General features: G+C 31.9%; 1 protein-coding gene across 8 annotated transcripts in view; it reads right to left on the reverse strand.

Moving 5' to 3' along the window:
* Nucleotides 1-23503, reverse strand: part of LRBA (LPS responsive beige-like anchor protein) — a 754452-nt gene that overhangs the window by 94539 nt on the left and 636410 nt on the right. For all 8 annotated transcript variants that reach the window (XM_012552173.3, XM_023505940.2, XM_031943309.1 and 5 more), the window contains one exon: nucleotides 4574-4741. In XM_012552173.3, coding sequence (XP_012407627.1) covers nucleotides 4574-4741 — 168 coding nt within the window. The remainder of the gene's footprint in view (nucleotides 1-4573; nucleotides 4742-23503) is intronic.

Genomic DNA, 23503 nt, shown 5'->3' on the forward strand with positions numbered 1-23503 from the left:
AAGAATGTAATGGAATATTGTTGCTCTTTTTTGTTAAAGCTTTTTATTTTCAAAACATATGCATGGATAATTTTTCAACATTAACCCTTGCGTTCCAATTTCCCCCTCCCCCCAACCCCAGCTCTAAATGGCAGATAATCCAATACATGTTAAAACATGGTAAAAATATATGTTAAATCTTTTATATATATATAATATATATATATATATATACACACATATATATATTTGCATATATATATATAAACATTTATACAATATCTTGCTGCACACACACAAAAAATCAGATCAAAAAGGGAAAAAAATGAGAGAATAAAATGCAAGCAAATAACAAAAAGATTTAGAATGTTATATTGTGATCCACACTCAGTTCCCACATTTCTCTAGACATAGATGGTTCTCATTATTACAGGATCATTGAAATTGGCCTTAATCCTCTCATTGTTAAAGAGAGCCAGGTTCATCAGAATTGATCATCATATAATCTTGCTATTGCTGTGTATAATGATCTGGTTCTGCTCATTTCACTTAGCATCAGTTCAGGTTAAGTCTCTCCAGGCCTCTCTAAAATCATCCTGCTGGTCGTTTCTTATAGAGGAAGAGAACATTGTACACAGCAACAACAAGATTATGTGATGATCAATTCTAATGGATGTGGCTCTTCTCAACAAGGAGTTGATTAAGGCCAATTCCAACAGACTTGTGATGGACAGAGCCATCTGCATCCAGCGAGAGACTATGGGGACTGAATGTGGATCACAGCATAATATTTTCACCTTTGTTGTTGTTGTTGTTTGTTTCTTTGTTTGTTTTTCTTTCTTATTTTTCCTTTTTTTGATCTGATGTTTCTTGAACAGCATGATAAATGTGGAAATATGTAGAGAAGAACTGTACATGTTTAATATATATATAGGATTACTTGCCCTTAGGGAAGAAGGAGAAGGGAAGGAGAAAATTGGGAACACAAGGTTTTGCAAGGGTGAATATTGATAAGTATTTTTGCATATATTTTGAAAATAAAAAGCTATTATTAAAATGTTTGTTATATAAACTCACCCTCTGGGAGAAAGGGAAGATACATAGGGGGAAATTTTGACTACATAAAAAAACAAGATATACACACATATCAAGCTCTACATTATGGAGATATTAAATTACATGTATGAATGCTTTCTTATCTATAATGTATGTACTCATCCTCATTTTATTTGGTAAACTAAATTTTTTTTTTGAAAATTAAAAATGCTCCCTATAGGGAGTATAGGGAATATTATATGCATAATACTCAGTAATAATATCAGTTGATATAGCCTACTACTAAAAAAAAAAAACAAAAACCCAGCAAGAAAAAAATTTAGACTCAAATAAAATGAAGTGAAAGAGTGGTTATGCTCTTTATTTAAGTTATCTTTGATTTTTTAAAAATTACATGTAGCTTATCAACTAAATATGAACCATATACCCAAAAATAGTTTAGAAATTAATACAAAGGATCATAAAAATAGATGTTTAGAGCTGCACTGAACCTCAGAAGATAGCTGTTAAAACTTCATTTTGAAGAATAGTTAACTGAGGCTCAAATATTGCTCAGTATCACATATTTATTACATAACAGCAAAAAAGATTTGAATCTAGGTTCTTTAATTTTTAAGTCAGAATTCTCTTCACTGTAATAAGAGGAGGGGAAAAAGAGAGTAGAATCAAAGAAATAATGCTAAAATGAAGGGATCAAATAAAGATGAATTACAATTAAGTTACCCATGCATATAACCTGTAAATAAAAGGCTATTAAAAAAATTAAAAAAAAAGATCAATTACAATTAAAAATGAAATACCTCCTATAAATGATTACTTAAATTCATGAGAAAATATTTCAACTCCCATACAATTTTGAATGTATATATTTACTGCTTCAGTAATATATTTATGCCATCTCAATGATGCCTGTGATTCTACAACACTGAAAACAAACAAGTCCAACTCAGTTGATTTAGCCAATTGGAACAGAAAAATAAAAACAATGGATACAAACTGAGCCTCATACAAAAAAAAAAAAAAAAATTGACTCAAAGTTTCCTGCAATGTTGTGAAACAGCATAGCAGAAAAAAAATATATATGTGAGGTACTAGAAACAAGTTAAGTTTCACATAAATGATAGCAACAGTTCTTACAATGGGACCATGAAAATTCTTTAGTTTAACTCATTCGTTTCAGAGATGAGATGCACCAATAACGACCTGAGTATTTCTCTAAGGAATAGTTTGTTGGGGCAATGGATTTAGGCCAAACACACTTGACTTCAAACATATTCTGTCATTTTTACAGACTAATGATCCTAGCATCATTTATCATAGGTTGTATTATACTTTGATTGCTTTGGGCCCCCAAATCTAAGTAGGAACAGTGTGTTCTATATCATAGATACTCAATAAATATTTTTCAATGAGAATTGATAAATGATCAAATACTGCACAAGCAGCTAGTCTATTCCTTATAATAGCATTAAAGAGTCTCAACTTTAAAAACTCAATCTGGTACTATATGTTTTTAACCATACCTCTGTTTAAAACATACTTCCACTGAAGAAAATTCCATAACCAATGCACAGAAAATTAACCAGCAACCTCCAGTTTCATAAGACAGTTACCTGAAGTTCTGAGAGGCTATATGATTTGTTCAGTCAGTAGGTCAGAGGTACGTGTTCCTGACTCAGAAGTTAGATTTGCATCCCCTATCTCACAGTGCTTCTCATCCCAAAAAGGGAAACACAAATCGATACAGAAATGAATAGTCTTAATCATAGGTGGTGACAAAACATATGATGAGAATAGTAACACTCTTCTGTTTTTTTAATTTCAAACTAAAGAAAACAATCATAGAGAGAAGCAAAATAATTCATGCTTCTATAAGTTTAGTATTAATCAGAATCTCCTTTGATTTTGTTTCATGTTTCTTCATTATTTCAAAATGTTTAAAATTCTATTCATCATTAAGGTACTAGGACGCAATAAAAGAAACCTACATCAATGTCAGTGAATCAAAAGAAACAATAATGGGTTTATTAGTAAGAATAGTTACTTCCTTATTTCAAGGATACGTATTTTCAGCAATGAAGGTTCTTTCTCCCTTATCTCTGTTCATAATCTCTCTAAATATATTAGATGGCATTAGAGAGTTATTGTCTTCCCAAATTCATCACTTTGTGGTCAACATGACAACATGATTACAAGTCTATATGAAATTAGAGAGATTGGTCCTTGGACAAGAGGTATAGAGTCCATTACTAGGCTATTGCAATAAAGTCCATTGTGATACCTCCTTGTGCTATGAACTATAAGGGTGACCTTAGATTACGAAGGTTTTATCAGCACAGTACAAACTCCAATAGATCCCACCAACCTGAAAATTCTTCAAGGAGGGCAAAGGTGATAACAAAAAAAAAAAACAAATATCTGATTAAAATGTATATAGAACCTTTAAATTTAACTAAATTTATCTTCCCAGTTCAAAGCAGGGCTCAACTTAAACTATTCCCCATTCAGAAAATTTTTGTTTGTTTTAGCTTTAAAGCTTTCCAAGAAGCTATAGAATTAATTCTAATTAAAGGTAGAAAGTGACAATGTTGTAGGAGTAGATGAAAGAGGGAGATAGGATGATTCTTTTTCTGTATCAGTAAAAGAAAATACAAAACTGAGGAGATGAAAGACAAAAAAATAAGGCGAGGGAAAGGTAAAAGACAAAGCAAAGGGAAAGGTACTAAGGGTCCTTTTCATCTTTTTACATCTTTAATTCTGCTATCCATGAACTTCCAGACACTGAGCATTCTTTTCCTGCCATGCTTCAGTATCTAGTTCGCAATCTTCTTTTCTAATCTAACCTTCCAGCCCTGGAACCCACTTGCCTCCCAGAATGTTCTTCTCCTCCTGTGACCTCTTCTCCTAGTCTAACATAACTGTTGGTTAGAATAGTCTAAGTATGGTATGATTACTAACTAACTAAGGTATGACTATCTTAGACTTTTTTAAAAAATTAAAAATAAACATTAAATAAGATTAAAAATTTAAAATTTAAATAAAATTAAAATAATTAAATAAAATTGTACCAGAATTCCTGCTTTTGCAGAAGTTCATCATTATAGTCTTTTTCACAAGGTACACTTATCTCTCATTACAGCAATTCTTTGATTGATACTTAGAAACATTACACAATGGTTTATAAGACTTTGTTTCCCTCATTGAAGGATAAAACATTAGGCTAAAAACCTAGATGGATAAATTCAAGTAAATTCTCCATAAAAGTAAACATTTCCTTTATTTCTATGTGGTATTTGAATCCCTTAAGTAATTTTATTATCCACAAAATAGCCCTTAAAATACAAATAAAAATGGAAGAAACCATGCATTGTTCAAGATCACTTAAAATAAATATTTAAAAAAGTATAACATCAGTGATATATGGTATTATCAAATTAGGGAAGGACATATTCAAAAATGACCATATGTTTCTGGAATTAGGACTGGAATGGCTGTCTCAGTTAAAAAAACAAAACAAAACAGACAAAAAAAAACTTACCTCTCTCAATACAGGATCTGTTATTGAACTCAGATTGACAGCTCCCTCATAGGTCAGATAATAGAAGACATTAAGGGCTCGGACCGCCTCTGGCCCTTGCTGTTTATAGCCAAAAATGAGATCAATCCATTGGTGAAGCTGGCAGGAAACAAATTCACTCTCTAAGGCCTATAACAAAGAACAGATTACATTATTTTGACTTTGGGGTTATTAACTCTCAAAGTTATTCAGTCAATAACATTGTTAAATACTTACTGTATTGCCAGGCAATATGCTAAGTAATGGGCATATAAAGGTAAAAGCTAGTCTCTATATTAAAGAAATCAAATGGGAAGACTATATTTAATCAGTCTACTACAAGATAAATTAGTAATATTCATCAGAAGGAAGGCACTAGAATTAAAGGAAGTAAGATGGGTAAGTTTGGGGAAAATTTTCCCATTGAAGATAGGATTTGAAGGAAACCAGAAAATATAGATAAGAGGAAAGACATTCCAGGCATGAGGGAATAGCTAGTGAAAATGCCTGGAGTCAGAAGATGGGGGGCTTCAAATAAAGAATTGTAAAATCAGCTTTAGCAACCACTTGAAGCCGATTTATCTGAATTTAAATACAGTAGATTAAATTATTAAAAAACGAAAAGATTGGATTGATATATGAAAAATTTTAAATTGATGGAATCACTTGAAAAATAAAGTACATATTCATTAAAAGATAAAACATATCAGAACATATTGATACTTCCTCTAAACAATGAGGCTGAAAATGCTAGTTTTTTTTTTTTTCCCCAAGAAGTACTTTATAAGGATAAATAAATTTTTTTCTTTTTAACAATGGTCTATATTTGTTTGGGAGAATTTTCTTTCCCCAAATATATTTTTATTTATTTCATGGATTATTTCTCAATTACATGTTAAAAAATGTTAACATTGTTTAAAAAATCTTTTTTGAGTTCCAAATTCTCTTTCTTCCTCTTTCAAGAAAGCATTTTGATAAAAATTATACATTTAAAGTCAGGCAAAATATATTTCCGTATTGGCCATGTGGCAGAAGGAAACACAGACCAAAAAAATCAAGAAAAATAATTTCACAGTACACAGTTTTTCTGTTTTATCAGATTTTTCTGAAAGTATCCTGCTAATCATTTCTTTTAGCCCAATAATATTCCATCACAATCATATAGCACATCTTATTTAGCCATTCCTCAACTGATAAGTGTCCCATCAATTTTCAATTTTTTTTGTCAATCTTGACTACATTCCTTGAGAAAGCCAACTAAAGTTGATGCTGCTTCTTACTCTTTTAAAAATCTTCTGCAATTAGGTATATAATTTCTTCACTCAAATGAAATTATCCATTCCAAAATTATCAATGATCTTTTAATGTGCATTTCTCAAATCTTCATCAGACTTGAGCCCTCAGCAACATTTAACATTGCTAATTACATTCTCCTCCTAGATACTCTAGGTTTTTCTGACACTTATCTACTGGTTTTCTTGATAGCGCCTTTTCAATCTCCTTTGCTGAATCTTTTCTCCTGTCATGTCTACTTCATCCATTTCATAACCAATCAGTAACTCTGGGTGTACTCTCAAAGATCTGAACAGGATCACTCTTCTTTTTTCTTGTTATCTCCCTGGATGATCTTACCAATTTCTATGGATACAATTATAATTTCTGTGGATATGATTCTCAGATCATATTTCTAGTTCTACTCTCTCAAGAGAGCTCACTTCCCATTCTATCAGTTGCCCTTTAGACATTGTGTTACACAGATCAAACACATTCCAAATAGAATTCAGTATCATCCCCTCATCTTCCCATTCCTTTCCTACATCTCCAAGCTCTTATCTTTTCAAAATTTCCTATTACTATATTCAACCATCCTCCCTGTCATCCATGCTCACAATCTTGGTGTCATCCTCAATTCCTCATTTTCTCTTCACCCCAAATATCCAATAGTTTGCCAAATCTTTCATTTTTACTTTTATAGCATCTCTTATATACATTTCCTTCTCACCATTCACAAAGATATCCATATTAAATTCAGATTATTATTACCATTCTGAAAAATTACAATAACTATTGTTTTATTTTAATAATAGCTTTTTATTTTCAAAATACAAGCAAATATAGTTTTCAACATTCACCCTTGAAAAACTTGTGTTCCAAATTTTTCTCCCTCACTTCCCTCCACCTTTCTCTCCTACACAGCAAATAATCCAGTATGGGTTAAATATGTGCAATTCTTCTAAACATATCTCCACATACAATAACTATTTAATTGGTTTTCCTAGTTCAAATTTCTTCCTCCTACAATTCATTCTGGGAACAAGAATTGTTCCCATCTAGAAGTTCTATGACCTATGATCCAGTCCCACAGCAGAGAGAAGTAGTCACAGTTATGAGAAAACAGGGATCTTACCTATGTAAGAAGCAACAAGTTTTAGAACCCCAGCTGTGGAGTTTTAAGCTGTCTCTAGCTTTAAGCCCAACAACAACAGTGTGAGGACTTAGTTAAAGAAAGATTCATGGGAAATAAAAAGTATAATTATGATTAATTATATAAATTAAAAGTTTCTGCACAAACAAAACCTACACAGCTAAAATGAGAAGAAAAGCAAGAAACTGGGAGCAAGGGGAATCTCTGCAGGCAGTTTTTCTGATAAAAAGTCTCATTTCTCAAATACACAGAGAAATGAGACGGAGCTATAATAATAAGAGCTATTCCCTAACTGATAAAAAGTCAAAAAATATCGATCAGCATTTTTTAGAGGGAAAAATTCAAAGTTATCAAAAGTCATATGAGGAGCAGCTAGGTGGCACAGTGTTGATAGAGCGCCATCACTGAAGTCAGGAGGATCTGAGTTCAAATTTGGCCTCAGACACGTAACACTTCCTAGCTGTGTGATCCTGGTGAGTCACTTAACCCCAATTGCCGTAGCAAAAAAAAAAAAAAAAAAAGTCATATAAGAAAATGCTCTAAATAACCAATAATTAGAAAAATGCAAATTAAAATAATTCCAAAGTACCAATTCATAATCATCAGATTGGCTAAAATAGCAGAAAGAAAAAAAATAAAATGACAAATACTAGAAAGGATAAGGGAAAAGATACACACTAATTCATTACTGGCAGAGTTATGAACTATTAAGTTCAAACACTCTGGAAAGCAATTTAGAACTCTGATCAAAAAAGCTACAGAAATATGAATTTCCTTTGATCTAGCAACACCACTGCTGATGTCTATACGCCCTCCCCCCAAAAAAAATTAAAGAGAAATGGAAAGCAGCTATATATACAAATATATTTGTATACACACACATGTATGTACTATAGCAGCTCTTTTAAAAATGGTTCCAAAGAACTGAAAATTAAGGAGTTGCCCAGACATTGGCGAATGACTGAATAAGTGGTTATATGAATGTAATACACTACTATTATGCTATAAAAAATGATGGAAGGGGGTACTTTCAGAAAAAACTGGAAAGACATATAAAGTGAAATAAACAAAACTAAGGGTACAATTTATATAATAACAGCAATTATAAAGATAATCAACTGTGAAAGACTTATTCTACTCATCACAATGATCCACTATAGTTTCAAAGGTCTCCCCGGATAGAGAAGCAACAAACTCAGGGTGCAGATTGAAGCTTATATGTTTGTTCTCTTTCCATTTTTTGTACATTTGTTTTGTATTATTTCATATTTATAATGAATTGTGTGTTTCTTGCCATTGCAATGGATGGGGAAAGAGGTGGGACATAGAAAGAATCTATAACTGAAAAATAAAACTGAATGGAAAATTAAAAGTTCATAAATTTAAGAATACTTTCTTTTGAGCCAATATCAATTTTGAAATCGGCATTAGTGTTTAGAGATATACTCTACATACTGGCAATGATTATACAAATTATAATAGTCATTATTACTGTTTATACATGTTTTCAAAAAGGACCAATGACATCACAAAAATAATGGGATCAATATCTTAAACGTGCACATGGATTAGAATTAAGTGATGTAGAGTTGCACAGAATCATGAGACTGACTCTTTCTTCTAGTCATCAAAGACTAGAAGCAGCACAAAAATCAGGATAGCTGGAACAGCCTGGGATATGTGGATGATTTGGGGGTTTTTTGATGTCTGATCATCAAAGGCTCTAAATGCTCCACAGTGCCATTTCACCGGCTTTATGGACATGGGAGCAAATTGCTCTCATCCACTCACTCTGCTAAGTCTTTGTATGCTTGAGGAGAGCATCCTCTCAGCAATGAGCTTGAAGCCTGGGGTTACTCTAGAGATGGCTTATCCCATATGGCAAGATGGCTTTACTAGGCTCTAGCTGCTGTTCCTACTGCAGTTTCTTAAAGCTAAGGTAAGATTGGGATATAGGTAGACACCAAAGGCGGTTGAGGAACTCTGAAAAGGGCTTCACACCAGAAGTGCTCATCCTTCTTGAACATCCCATCTACCAAAAGATATTTGTACCAATACATTACACATCTGATGGTGAACTGACCAAACTATTCTAGAAAACAATTTTGGAGTTGTGTAGGAAAAAAATCACCTTAATAAATTTATGTTTTTGGTCCCAGGAATCCTACTCTCACACAAAGAGATCCTATAGTCCTTGTATACTGTATACAATGAAATAGAGCAAAAAAAAGTATGTATAAGCTGACTGAAGAATGAATATGCAAATTATGATGTACAAATATATTTGAATATTAGTTTAACAGAAGAATAAGAAGAGGGAATACTCCCGATTTCACTGGAATAGGGAAATCCCAATGAAGAAAAAAAGCCTTGGCCCCTGCACCAAACCTGCAACTTAAAATTTACAGCTGCTATGGGGCATTGAACAGTTATATAACTTGCCAGGGTCACTCATGCAGGATATATCAAAGAGAGAAGACTCAAAATCACATGTTCCTGACTGTGTAGACACCTCTCCATGTACTATTCCAAAAGAATTTCGAAAAGAAAAGACTTGGATAAAATATTGCAGAGTAAAGTAAGTAGAACCAAGAATATACATTAAGTCAATGACAACAAACATTTATTAAACACCTGTTATATAGATAATGAATACAATGACTATGAAAATTTATACAGAAAAATAACAGTAAGATCAAACATATAATTTATGTACAATTATATATAGTGTATATATATATATACACATACATAGATACATATATTATTATAATATGTTATATATTATGCAACACATAATTATGTTTATGTAATACAGATACATATACATAATACATATAATTATATAATACATAATTATAATAACTTGTCCCCAGAAAAGAATTCAGAAAATGTAGCCTTCTCCTTTTACTCAAGAGGTGAGTCAGAAGCGGGTGGATTGTTGTGTGAGCTGTCAGAATGTGGTTGAAGAGTTGGTCAGTTTTATAAAACTACTTTTTAAATTTTTAATATTTGTTAGAAGTAATAGTTTACTTATCAGGAGAAGGAAGAGTCATATACATGGAACTGAATGTGACAAAAAATGAAAGACATCAATAAAAGTAATTTTAAAAGAAAACACTATTCACAATCCGTTAATAGATCCTAGATTCATTGTCCCTGATGCAGATATTTTAACAGTCCAGCCAAAAACAAAAAATAGACAGTTCAGCAAAAACTATAATCAGTTTGTATGAAAAAATAAACAGAAAAACAAATTTAATTCACATTTAGTTTATTCAAAACATTTACTGCAAAAACAAAGATTATTCTGAGGTTTTACTTTTTACCAATTTGCTCCTTCTTTTAAAAACTAAACTCCAGCCCTGAAGTCAGGAGGACCCGATTTCAATTCTGGCCTCAGACACTTAACACTTCCTAGCTGTGTGACCCTGGATAAGTCACTTAACCCCAATTGCCTCAGCAGAAAAAGAAAAAAAACAACATTAAGCTCCAATTTTTAATTAATTAGTTTTATGGAAGAATAAATATGATAAATACAAAAAAATATGTGATTAAAAAAAGCTAATTCAATTTGAGAAATATGTTTTGCTTTCTCCACAAAGAAACAGCAATGGAAAATTGGAAAAATGTGCATTTCAAACTTTTTGAGAATTGTTAATTATAGAATACTTACTAGGCTGAAGTAATAGTTAAGAGGAATTATTTAGGCAAGTAGTGTGAAAAATTTTCAAAACCATTATGGTCACTGCCCTGTAATCATTACATAAATTAACCTGAAGTAATAAAAATAATAGTCCCCAAAAAACCCAATATAATTGCATTTAAACAAAAATTTGGAATAGATATCTGAATTTAAAGAATTCTAAATTAATTATATCATATTAATTATAAAACCAGTTAAGCATTTTTAACTGAGGTAAATAAATGAAAATATTTATATATGTTTAATCACTTAAATGCTGTATTTTAAATTGGACATTAATCTAAAAATCAGACAAAGATTATTATTTTTTAATATCATCTACTAAGCAATTTTTCAAAAAATATGAGTCTGAGATAACCTTATGACTATTGAAAGGCTAGCACGTGGGGAAATGCTAATATTAATTTATATGATGAAATTTTATTCATTGTTATGATGTCTTAAGTAACAAACTGGTCATTATTAATATACAGCAGATGGCATAGTGGATAAAACGCTAGGCTTACAAACAAGATCTGGGGAAGAATTAATTATACCTCAAAACTTACCAACTAAGTGACCTTAGATAAAGTTTCCTCATCTGTAAAAGGAGGATAATAAATTGAGATGTTTAATGTGAGGTGAGCTAATATATGCATGGTGTTTTTAAAACTTTAAAATAAATATTTATATTATCTGCGTCTCATGTTATAGAAATATTTTCCTCTTCCTGGAATATCTTCTCTGGCTTCCTGTAAGTCCTAATTAACGTCCCATTGTCTATGAGAGCCTTTCCAACTCCTCTTAACTCTTTCTTTCTTTTAATTATTTCATTTTTATACTGAAAGTAACTTGTTTGTATATATTTGCTTACTGTTCCCCAGTAGACTATGAACTTTAGAGCAAAGGCTTTTTCTCTTTCTTTTTTTTTTTGCTTCTCTGGTGCTTATCAGAGAAAGTACTCAATAGGTACATAGTAGGTACTTAATAAATATTTAAAGACCCACTAATGTAGCTATTATTAATACAACCAATGATCTACCTTTAGATAATAGATAGAACGAAACAGTGACAGAAATAAAATTGGAATGACATAAATAAATTAATTAAAATATCCATAATCTGTGAACCATAGACTCCATTACTGGCCTTATATGCCAAGAAGAGCCTCAATAAGAAGAAAGGCCCTGTGCACATCAAAATATTAATAGCAGCACGTTTTGTGCTCGCAAAGAACCGGAAACAAAGGAAACGTCCACTGACACTTATTATTTAGGGGAGGGTTAAACAAACTATGGTAACAGAAGGCCCGCTCTCAGGAAGGATGAGTCACAAAGAGAAAGCTGGAAAGTTGGCAGGAATGCTGTAAATAAGGAGGCGGAGCCAGCTGGCAAGGCAGGGACTCCCCAGGGCCGGCCTTGGAACGGGAGCCCCACGCAGAGCGGGGACTTCTCCGGGCGGCCGGCGCCGGGCCGGGAGGGGCAGCAGCGCCCGCAGGGGGCCCTGGAAGCGCGGAGGGGGGCCCTGGAAGCGCAGAGAGCGGCCCGGTCCCCAGAAGGCCCCTGACCGCCTGCGGCTCTGCACCCTCCGGTCTGGAAACCGTCCCACTTTAATACTTTCATAAATCTAACAGCTTTCATAGAGCTAAAAGTCAAGTGATAGTTTGGGGAAATGATCAAACAACAGGAAAGGATTTTGATTATAGGGTGACTACGGTGACAAAGAAGCTCAGAAGAGAACAAGGTCCTGCTACTCGCAAAGCCTCCAGGAAAAATAAGAGGGGGCGGGCCTCAGGCCACAGAAGAGCTCAGAGGGGAAATCAAAAATCAACTAAGGCGAAGAGAAATGAGAGCGAGCAAAGGGAAGTACAGAAAGCCAATGAGGAGAAGAATAAGGAGCTGCGCAAGCTCAATGAAGAAAATAATTCTTTAAAAATTAGAACGGAGCAAAGGGAAGCTAATGACTTGATGAAGACTCAAGAAACAAAAAAATTGGAAGATAATGTGAAATATCTCACACTGGAAAACTGAACTGGAAAACAGACCAAGGAGAGATGATTTTAAAACTATTTGACATGATCAAAAAAAAATTTAAAAAAAAAAAGAAGAGGTTTTCAAGAAATTGTATAGGAAAATGGCCCTGATATTCCAGGGAATCAAAAGGTAAAACAGAAATTTAAAGAATCAACAAAATGCCTCCTGAAAGAGATCCCAAGATGAAAACTCTCTGCTCTGTTATGGACAAATTCGAGAACTCCCAGGTCAAGGAGAAAACGGCACAAACATCCAGAAAGAAACACTTAAAATCTGAAGGAACCACAGTCAGGATAAGACAAGATTTAGTAGCTTCTAAATTAAAGAATAAAAAGTCTTTGGATATGATATTCCAGAGAGCAGAGGAATTAAAATTGCAACCAAGAATCGCCTATCCAGCAAAACTGAATACATCTACTCCTTCAGGGGGGAAAATGGATAGTCAATGAAATAGAGGACTTTGAAACATTTATGATAAAAAGACCAGGGCTGAACAGAAAATCTGACTTTCAAATATAGGACCCAGGAGAAGCATGTTGGGATAATTAGGAAAGGAAAATCATATGGAACTTAATAAGTTTAATCTGTTTACATTCCTACATGGGAAGATGATACTTTTAACTCATAAGAACTTTCCCATTATTGAGGGAGTTAAAAAAAAAAAAGTATATATAGATATAGAGCACGGATATGCGTTGAATATAAAAGAATAATTCCTAAAAAATAAAATTAAGGGATGACAGAGGAATGAACTGGGAGAAAGGGAAAGGGAAAAAGGAAAGTGGAAAGAAATGGTATAAATTATCTGTCATAAAAGACACAAAAAAGTTTTTACAGTGTAGGGAAGAGGGAGAAAGGAAAAGAAGTGAACCTTATTCTCATCAGAACTGGCTCAAAGAAGGAATAATATACATACTTAATTGGGGACAGAAATTTATTTTACTCTGCAGGAAAGTAGATGGGGAACAAGAAATGAGAAAAGTGGGAATATAACAGAAGGGAGGCCATATTGGGTAAGAGGAGATATGAAGAAAAAATACATTTGAGTAGGGGAAAAGGAGAGAGAGAATGGAATAAACAGAGGGGAAAATATACTTAGCAATAGTAATTGTGAAAAGAATTATGAAGCAAGTTTCTCTGCTAAAAGTTTCATTTTTTAAACATACAGGAAACTGAGTCAAGCTTATAAAAAACAAGAGCCATCATTCCCCAATTAATAAATGATCAAAACATATGAACAGTTTTAAGATGAAATAATCAAGCTATTTATAGCCATATTTTTTTAAAAAAAAAAAATACTATTACTATTGACCAAAAAAATGTAAATTAAAACAATTCTGAGGTATTACCTTATACCTATTAGATTGGATAATAGGACAGAAAAGGAAAATGACAAATGTTGGAGGGAATATGGGGAAAATGAGATATTAATACATTATTGATCAAACTGTCAACTGATTCATTTTGTACAGCAACGTGTAACTATGCCCAAAGGGTTATAAAACCATGCATATCCTATGGCCTAACAATGTCACTACTGAATATATATCCTAAAAGATATTTCTTTTTAAAAAGGAAATGGATCTATATGTACAAAAATATTCATAATAGCTCTTTTCTCAAGGCAAAGAATTGGAAATTGAGGAGATAAACATCAACCAGTGAATGGCTGAATGGATTGTGGTATATGATTATGATGAAATACTATTGTGTTATAAGAAATGATAAACAGGATACTCTCAGAAAAACTGGAAAGACTTCCATGAGCTGATGCAAAGTGAAAGGTACTGTGGGCAAAGTAACATCAATATTGTAAGAAGATCACTTACGAATGACTTAGCTATTCTCATCAATACAATAATCCAAGATATCTCTGAAAGACTTATAATAAAAACTGCCATCCATCTTCGAGAAGGAATTGATTGTGTCTGAATACAGATTGAAGCATATTTTTTTTACTTTATTTTTCTTGAGTTTTTTTTTTTTTTTTTTTTTTTTTGATTTTTTTTTTTTTTTTTTTTTTTTGGAGGGGGTTCTGGTTTTTTTTTTTTTTTCAATATGACCATTATGGAAATGTTTTACACAACTTCACATGGTAGTTTCAATGGAGAAGGAAGTGGAGAGGAAAGAAGGAACAGAATTTCAAACTCAAAATTTTAAAAATTAATGTTAGAATTGTTTTACACATAACTGAGAAAAAATAAAATAGCAAATAAAAAAACAAAAACCCAACAATGAATCTACATAAATCATTAGCATTTCTATATATTACTGACAAAGCCCATCAGCAAGAGATAGAAAGAGAAATTCTATTTAAAATTACCGTAGACAAAATAAAATACTTGGGGGTCTAACTGCCAAGACAAACCCCAGAACTATATGAACACAATTATAAAACACTTCTCATATAAATAAAATCAATTCTAAGCAATTGGAAAAATATTTATTGTTCATCGTTAGACCAAGCTAATATAATAAAAATGACAATTCTGCCTAAATTAGTCTACTTGTTTAGTGCCATACTAATCAAACTGCAAAAACATTATTTTATAGAAATAGAAAAAATAATTTAAAAATTCATCTGGAAGAACCAAAGGTCAAGAATATCAAGGGAATTAATGAAAAAAAAAATACAAAGGATGGTAGTTTAGCAGTATCAAACTTAAAACTATATTATAAAGCTGCTATCATCAAAATCATTTGGTATTGGCTAAGAAAGAGAGTGGTAGATCAGTGAAATAGATTAGATATACATGACACAATAATCCAGGCCTACAGCAATCTAGTATTTAATAACCCCCGAAACTCCAGCTTCTGGATTAAGAATTCACTGTTCGACAGAAATTGCTGGGAAATCTGGAAAATAATATGTCAGAAACTTGGCATAGACCTATATCTCACACCCCTTAAAAAATAAGGTCAAAATGGATACATGATTTGGGCATAAAGGATGATACCATAAACAAATTAGGAGAATAAGGGATAATTTACCCATTAGATCTTTGGAGAAGGGAGGAATTTATGACCAAAGAAGAACTAAAGAACATTATGAAAGCAAAATGGACAACTTTGATTACATTAAATTACAAACAAAACACAACAGAAACAACAGAAACAAGATTAAAAGGAAAGTATAAAGCTGGGAAAAACCTTTACAGCCAAGATTTCTAATAAAAATCTCATATATATATATATATATATAAATATATATATCATATAATATATAAAGAACTATATCAAATTTATAAGAATACAAGTAAATTCCCAATTGACAAATGGTTAAAGAATATGAATAGACAATTTTCAAATGGTGAAATTAAAGCCATTTATAGTTATATGAAAAAATGCTCTATATCACTATTGACTAGAGAAATGCAAATAAAACAACTCTGAGGCACCACTTCACACCTCTCAGACTGTCTAAGATGACAGGAAAAGACAATGATAAATATTGGAGGGAATGCTGGAAAACTGGGACACTGATGAACTGTTGATGGAATTGTGAAATCATCCAACCATTTTGGAAAGCAACATGAAACTATGCCCAAAGGACTGTAAAACTGTGCATACCCTTTTGACTCAGCAGTGCCATTACCAGGTCTATATCCCAAAGAAATTATAAAGGAGGGAAAAGGACCCACATGTGCAAAAATGTTTGTAGCAGCTCTTTTTGTGATAACAAAGAATTGGAAAAGAAGTGGATTCCTATCAATCGAGGAATGGCTAAACAATCTGTGCTACATGAAGTTAATGGAATATTATTGTTCTATTAAAAAAAAAAAAAAAGAACAAGAAGCTAATTATTAGAAAGGCCTGGAAAGATTTACATGAACTGATGCTGAGTGAAATAAACAGAACCAGGAACACATTGTACAGAAAAACAGCAAGAATGTGCAATGATCAACTATGAAAGGCTTGGTTCTTCTTGGTGGTTCAGTGATTCAAAGCAATCCAAATAGATTTTGGACAGAAAATGCCATCTACATCCAGAAAAAGAACTAAGGAGACTGAATGTAAATCAATACATATTATGTTCACTGCCTTTTTTTTCCCCCCCTCTTCCACGGTTTTGCCCTTTTGCTCTGATTTTTTTTCTCCCAACATGATTTGCAAAGCAATTAGAAATAAACTTATTACAGTAAAAAACCCAACAATGTAAATGTTAAGAACCACAGACTCAAAATTTATAACTGAATGTTATGAAATTATAAAGTATGACTTGAATGAAGAAATATGAGAGAGCATCCTCAACCCATCCTTTCCTAGAGGTAGGAGGTACTCAAGTATATACTGTACATGTTTTCAAACGTTTTGAATAGATTGTCAGGTGTGCTTTTTTTTTTTCTTTTTTTCTTGTAAGGAATGACTCTTTGAAAGAGGGAAGGTGATAGATACCAGGGTTCCCTAAATAAGATGAACAACACATCAATAAACAAAAGACAGCAATAAAAACTTTTAAATTAAAAAAAATAATAAAAGCTTCTCCCTTACCCAAGAAATAAATAACAATAGTCATATACTCACACTTAAAATATACACTTAGATGCAAGACATCAGGAATTAAATTCCCTGTGAGTACAAACATATTTAGAAAAAAGCAGTGATATTAACACAGGATACACAAACTGGTTCTAATTTTCAGAGAGAAGCATGAATGACAGTGATGATGCCTTTTGGGGTCACTTGCTGATAGCAAGTTGGTCACAAGGGATCTCCTTGTTAAGACAAAATTAGCTAATTTTATTTTCTACATTAAGTAAATACACACACAAAAAAGAAAAGAAAAAAAAAAGATAGGTCTTCTGACAAAGGATATATTTCCTTTGGTTTACAGGTGTATATTTATGTAGGTATCTATTTTTAAGAAAAGTTGATGTGCACAAAGAATTTCTTTATCTCACCTTACCAAGACTAAGTTTTCCATGAATGATTAATTTTCAAACACCACAATGTACAGTATACTCCAAAATAGATGTGTAATAAATACATCAACAAAAATAATTTTTAAAGAATTTGGCATGTAATTTCATGATTTCAAAAATATAAAGCATACTTGAAAGAATATATATGTTACAAATATTTAATTCACTTAATTCTGAGAAGATCTTGTTTCACAGATCTGTTATAAAATTCATAACATTTGTAACTGCTTAAAAAATACAAAATAAAAAAATGTTTGATAATCAATTTGACATAAGGAAAGTAGGGCTTGTGATAGCTTTAAGCAAGTCCTATTTTTAGCATAAAATTAAAATTAATGTAAAAACTTAAAAACTACTCTATAATTTGCAGATGAAATGATACCTTTTTTCATTAACTTATGTCTGACTTTAAAAAGACATTTAAATTGACACATAAAAGCAGCAATTGTCTTAATTTGTGTACAATGTACTCCACACAAAAGCCTTAAATATGTTCAAATTAGAGCAAGCTGCTTGATTGTCACTGCAGCCTCGTGTCCCATTAATGCATGACAAACATTAAACCATACACTTAAATGGCAATTTATATCATTTAAATGTTTACTGCCAGACCAGCTCATCATTCATTTAAATGTGACTTTCTGACAGCTAATTTCAGTTAATTTTCTCCGATTCACTTAATTAGAACTTTCAATCAAGAGAAAGACCTATACATATCTTCTAGCTCATATCCGTCTTGGTAGTGGTTGTTCAAATTCTCAGCTAATAAACTGCTACAAGCCTCCCATCGATTATTGTACAGTGTTTCATAGTCAACAAAATGTATGATTCAATGGAAGAGCCTCACAAAATGTACACTTGGAAAGAACATACATTTATTTATGTAAGTAATACTCTGGCCAGTAGTTTAAATAAAAAACGTTTAGTTCATATACACACACTATTAAAACTATAAAAAACTGCATCCAAACTAATTAAAAATTAATGATTTCAAAATTGTTTAATAAGATAAAACAGTCAGAAGTCTCCTGAGTGTCTGCAATGCTATGATTCGAGACTATAAAATTCTACAAGGCTCAGCAAATCACAACGATACAAATGAGCGTATTTGCTATTAAAGCTTTGAAAATGAGGGCAATCTCAACCTGTTTTATTCCTTTCGTTGTACAAAGAATTTTGGGTTAGTTTACAGATTTTAATTTTAGCCTCTAATGATTAGATCCTGGGTTCTAAGCAAGACTCTAGACTTGAAAAGATATAATGGCTGTATTATATTCAGACATCATATGCATGGATAACCCAGTAAAATACCATTCTTTACTCTCCAGACTGCTATATACTCTATAAATACAGTAGTCCCTTAACAATCTTGAACTCCTTCTTAAAATTATTGATAGCACTCTTGAGGTTACTATTGCTTCATAGGTCAATATGAAACTACTCTTCAAAACATAGATTCTAAACAAACAAACAAACAAACAAAACACCAACAATGCCCTTTAAAAATTCTAATCACTTGAGAACCAATCACAATATGCTAAAGCATACAAAACCAGAACTCTAGTGAATAATTGAAACAACCACTTTATGGAAAGTCTAAAAGGCTATTAAAATTTATTTTAAAGAGTTCATTTGGTTAATTAACAGAGTTTTCAAATTAATGAGTGAGGGCAGCCCCAAGTCACAGACACAATGACCATGCTGCAGAAAATCTGAAACACATTCTTCACTCCACAAAAAATGAGAACACTACTTTAAAAATAATTTCCCAAGTAACCTAAATTTATTAGGAAATAAGTGGAACATACTAACATTGTTTCATATAAAGTCTGATGTTTAAACACAACAGAAACATGTATTTCAAAATCTGAGAAAAAATTTACAATCTTTTAACTTGCTTTCACATGCAGGACAAAAATAAATTCCCTCTGAGTTAAAAAAAAAAAAAAAGTGGCTCTTAAGATTCTTTCATTAAGTGAAATCGATAACGGAAAATAAAATTGAATCCACAGAATGCAAAAGATGTGAGGATTTTTTCCAAGTCTTTAGGAAAGACAGTCCTCATTAAATCTGGAGTTAAATACGATTTGCAGCTTTGGGATACTAACCTTCTTCCCATGCTGCTCTCAAACCAACCAATCAATTGTTAGTACTCCCTGAACAAGCTGGATACATCATTTACACCCAATGTGTGCTCTGAGAAAAATTTGTAAAAAAGAAAATCCACTAAAACGTCCAAGACAATATTATACTATTCAACTGCTTTGAGTTATTGTAAAATAAATCAGTGACTAATGTCCAATTGTTAAGGATCAAATAAGACTATGAAAAGACTGTCATATGAAGCCACACACAAATTGTCAATTCAATCCAGGGGGACTCATATTAGCTTTGACAAACTGTCTTGGGGATGATATCTGTTTTTTTAATGAGATCTAATAGGCAGAGACTAAAACACTTGAGATATGCTAAAAAGTACAGTATACAGATGTCAAACACAAACACCTATTAGTAACTTTCATTTCTTCATTCCCAAAGCAGAAATGCATATAAAACATCAACAAATTGAAGCTTTGATACTCTTAAGAATAAGAGTAAATTATTCATAAATAACTCATCTATAAAACTCTGTTAGAAAAATGATATGTGAATTTATGTCTAATATTACATATAAATAAAAATTCATTCTATGTTTTCTTAAAGTTAATATTTTAGGAGATTAAATTATTAATTAAAAACTGCTCTACAGATTATCACTGCTTCCATAACTAAAAATTTCACCATAATATACAGAAAAACTGGTTCTTCTTTCCATGAATTTCTCAGCTGATAAGAAGGTGAAAAATTTTAAATATCATCGTCTTGTCTAAAATAGACCTTTTGCTAATCGAGATTTACTTTCATGGTCCTTGGTGATTTCTTTTCAATTTCAAGAAAATCAGATTAGTCTAAGAAATTATGCAAAGCATGAAAAGTATTACCAATTAACAAAAGAATTATCATAAATTATTCTTGCTTATAACCTGCTTTTTAAAAACATTAACAATGTACCCCATTTCCTACAAATTGTATATATGTTTTTGATCACCGTATAATTTTAGCTGACTACATGCTCTTTTTAAAACAACATACAAAAGTAATCCCCAGCTCCTCAATACAAAAATAATTTCTTGATCTCAATTATTTAAAAACATAATAATTCTAATTTTTCAAATATTAGGTATAAAGTTCTAAAAGTAATAGACCTCCTAAAAAAATTACACACACACACACACACACACGGATTAATCATGTATTTAAAAGGCTAGCTAGTATTTAAAGATAAGGTATTTGAATATAGGAAGTTCCAAGTAAGGCAGTAGTCTGTGACTATCTTTCCAAATGTTAAAAGAAATATTTTTCTCTGATGGTCCTGACTATATTTTAAAAATCCATATAAAGGAAAAAAAATAAACAGGAGAATCTCTAAATTTCAATTTGTACACAAAATAAAGGGAAACACTAAATGCTTGAACACAAATAGAAAAATAACACAAATAGCCATTTTGATTGGCAAAACACTATATTACAAAGATAGAATCTTAATTATTTCATTTTATATTCAAATAAGAGAATCATATAATATAATGTTTCTCCCTCCCCTTAAAAAGAGTCTAGAAGTACCTTTTCCCTGCACTAAAAAAGAAAAAAAAGTTTCAGAACTAACTGGTCTGTTATGTTTGCATGTGCTGGATTTCAAACACTAGTGGTAATGTTTCCTTAACATTGATATATGACCTTTATAATTTACACTGAAGAAAGCTGTTTTTTTCAGCCTAATTAGAACTGTTTCAAATTTTTTCTGCTAAATATATGATAGAAAGTCCTTTCAACTTTTTTTTATTCTAGAGTTTCTTTCCATGTCAACTTTGTTCCAATCAAAATATGCTTTGAATTAAATGATTTTGATTGAATATGTGGATCATATTTCACTTCTAAGATTTAAAGTCCAAAAAGGAAAAGTTTAGCCTGTTCAAACAAAGCAAAAGCAGCCACTTTGCGGATACCTATTCACATTTACGAAGACTGACAAATTGTTTGTGTGCACCATTAGGTCTAGTTTCTGCAATAGTTGCCAGATTTCCTGTCCCTCTAATAAGACACATTAACTCTTGAAATGCTGGCTTTGTGTTTGTGGGGAAATCTCATTAACATAAGAGAATATAAAGTCATGTGTAACTTCTTTTGGAAAATCTTTCAGAGAAAAATAAATAAGTACAAAATATCAACGATTGTTAATTGTATTGCATCAAAATTTTAATCCACAAAAGATGCCAGTAAAGTCAATGTATTTCCTATTACAAAGATAATTTCCAAGACTCAATTCCTAAGTAGGATCTGAGGAAGGTGATATCCAATGTTTGCTATACTAAACTTGGATGCATTTTATTTTTATACCTTTTTTTTGTTTCCTGATGAACCTTGTAAGTAAAAGCAATACAACCTTAGTAACAATGTAATTTTCAGAGATTTGATAGGTTACTTAGCATTTAGTTTTACTTATTATGAACTTATCATACTCATAGCAAGCAACAATTCCTAATCAGTATGATGGCCTTGGGGCTTTTTTACCATATTTTCCAATAAAATATTTGCTCTAACATTAAAAAAAGTTTTAAAAAATTCCTAAATTATGGTACTAACAGAACAAGAAGCTGTGAATTTCAGAAAAGCTTATCAAAGATTTAGAGAATAAACAGGTGGATGGGAAGAAGAAAAAATTTACATCTGACAGTTTAAAATTAAATTTTATCAACAGATAGAAGTACAATTTAAAGGGGAAAAAAAAGAAGTATAGTTTAAAGGGGAAAAAAAGAAGTACAGTTTAAAGACAAGATAGAGAAATCACCAAATGGAGCACTGTCATCCTAAATTGTCCATCTTTGAGGCTAGAGAGATATTTTGTGGTCTAGAAGCACACAGTACATTTCTACTTTTATATCATTACTAAAAGTATGAGTTAGCATTATGTCTTGATATAACCATCAAGCACTAGTGCATCTTTTGGCAGAAGAAGGACTCTCACCAATTGATATTTTTAAATGGACTAGTCAACCAGCTGTTATATATTTTATACACCGAAGGCCATGTTTCCTTTGAAATTCATAGTTTCAGCCTTAACCAAAACTTATACTGTTGCATGGCAAGATTAAAAGACTTAGCAAAGTCGCAGAATAACCCTCATTTTTAGAGATAATTTTAAAAATGTATAGATGCTCCTATGTTGAAATTATATATAGGTATTATATATATTCCCCCCCTCCCTTTAAGGTCAATTTAACATTAAAATTTCACCTCCAAGTCAGTTTTGATCCAAGATTGTTCATTTATAGGATAGATATAAATAATATTAATCTCAAAGTAAATTATGTACTAAGAAAATTAACGTTTTATCCTTGTTTTTAGAGGGAAAAAAAACAGAAGAAGTAAAGGCAACCTGGTATAACAGTAACAATACTACAGATCTGGGCCAAAATCACGCCTCTATTTTCTATCTTCATGGCCTTGGATACATCACTTACTCTTTTGGGGCCCCAGTTTCCTTGCTGAATGGCCTCTGAGGAGCTTTCTAGCTCTAGTTTTATGGAGCTTTTCATTCAGTTCTAGAAAAGCATGCTTTGTTTCCTCTCTATTCTTCAAAAACAAATGGATCAGTATACAAAGTAGCAAACAATTTTTGTGGTAACAGGACAGTAAGCTCCAAATTGAGATGGGAAGATACCCATACCCACACCCACACACCCTATATTCCTATTTGTTTGTCCACAGAGCTTTCGGCCTTTGAAGATGGCCAGGCTGGAATCTATT

This window comes from Sarcophilus harrisii, chromosome 6, assembly GCF_902635505.1.
Source record: "Sarcophilus harrisii chromosome 6, mSarHar1.11, whole genome shotgun sequence".
NCBI classification, from domain to species: Eukaryota; Metazoa; Chordata; class Mammalia; order Dasyuromorphia; family Dasyuridae; genus Sarcophilus; species Sarcophilus harrisii.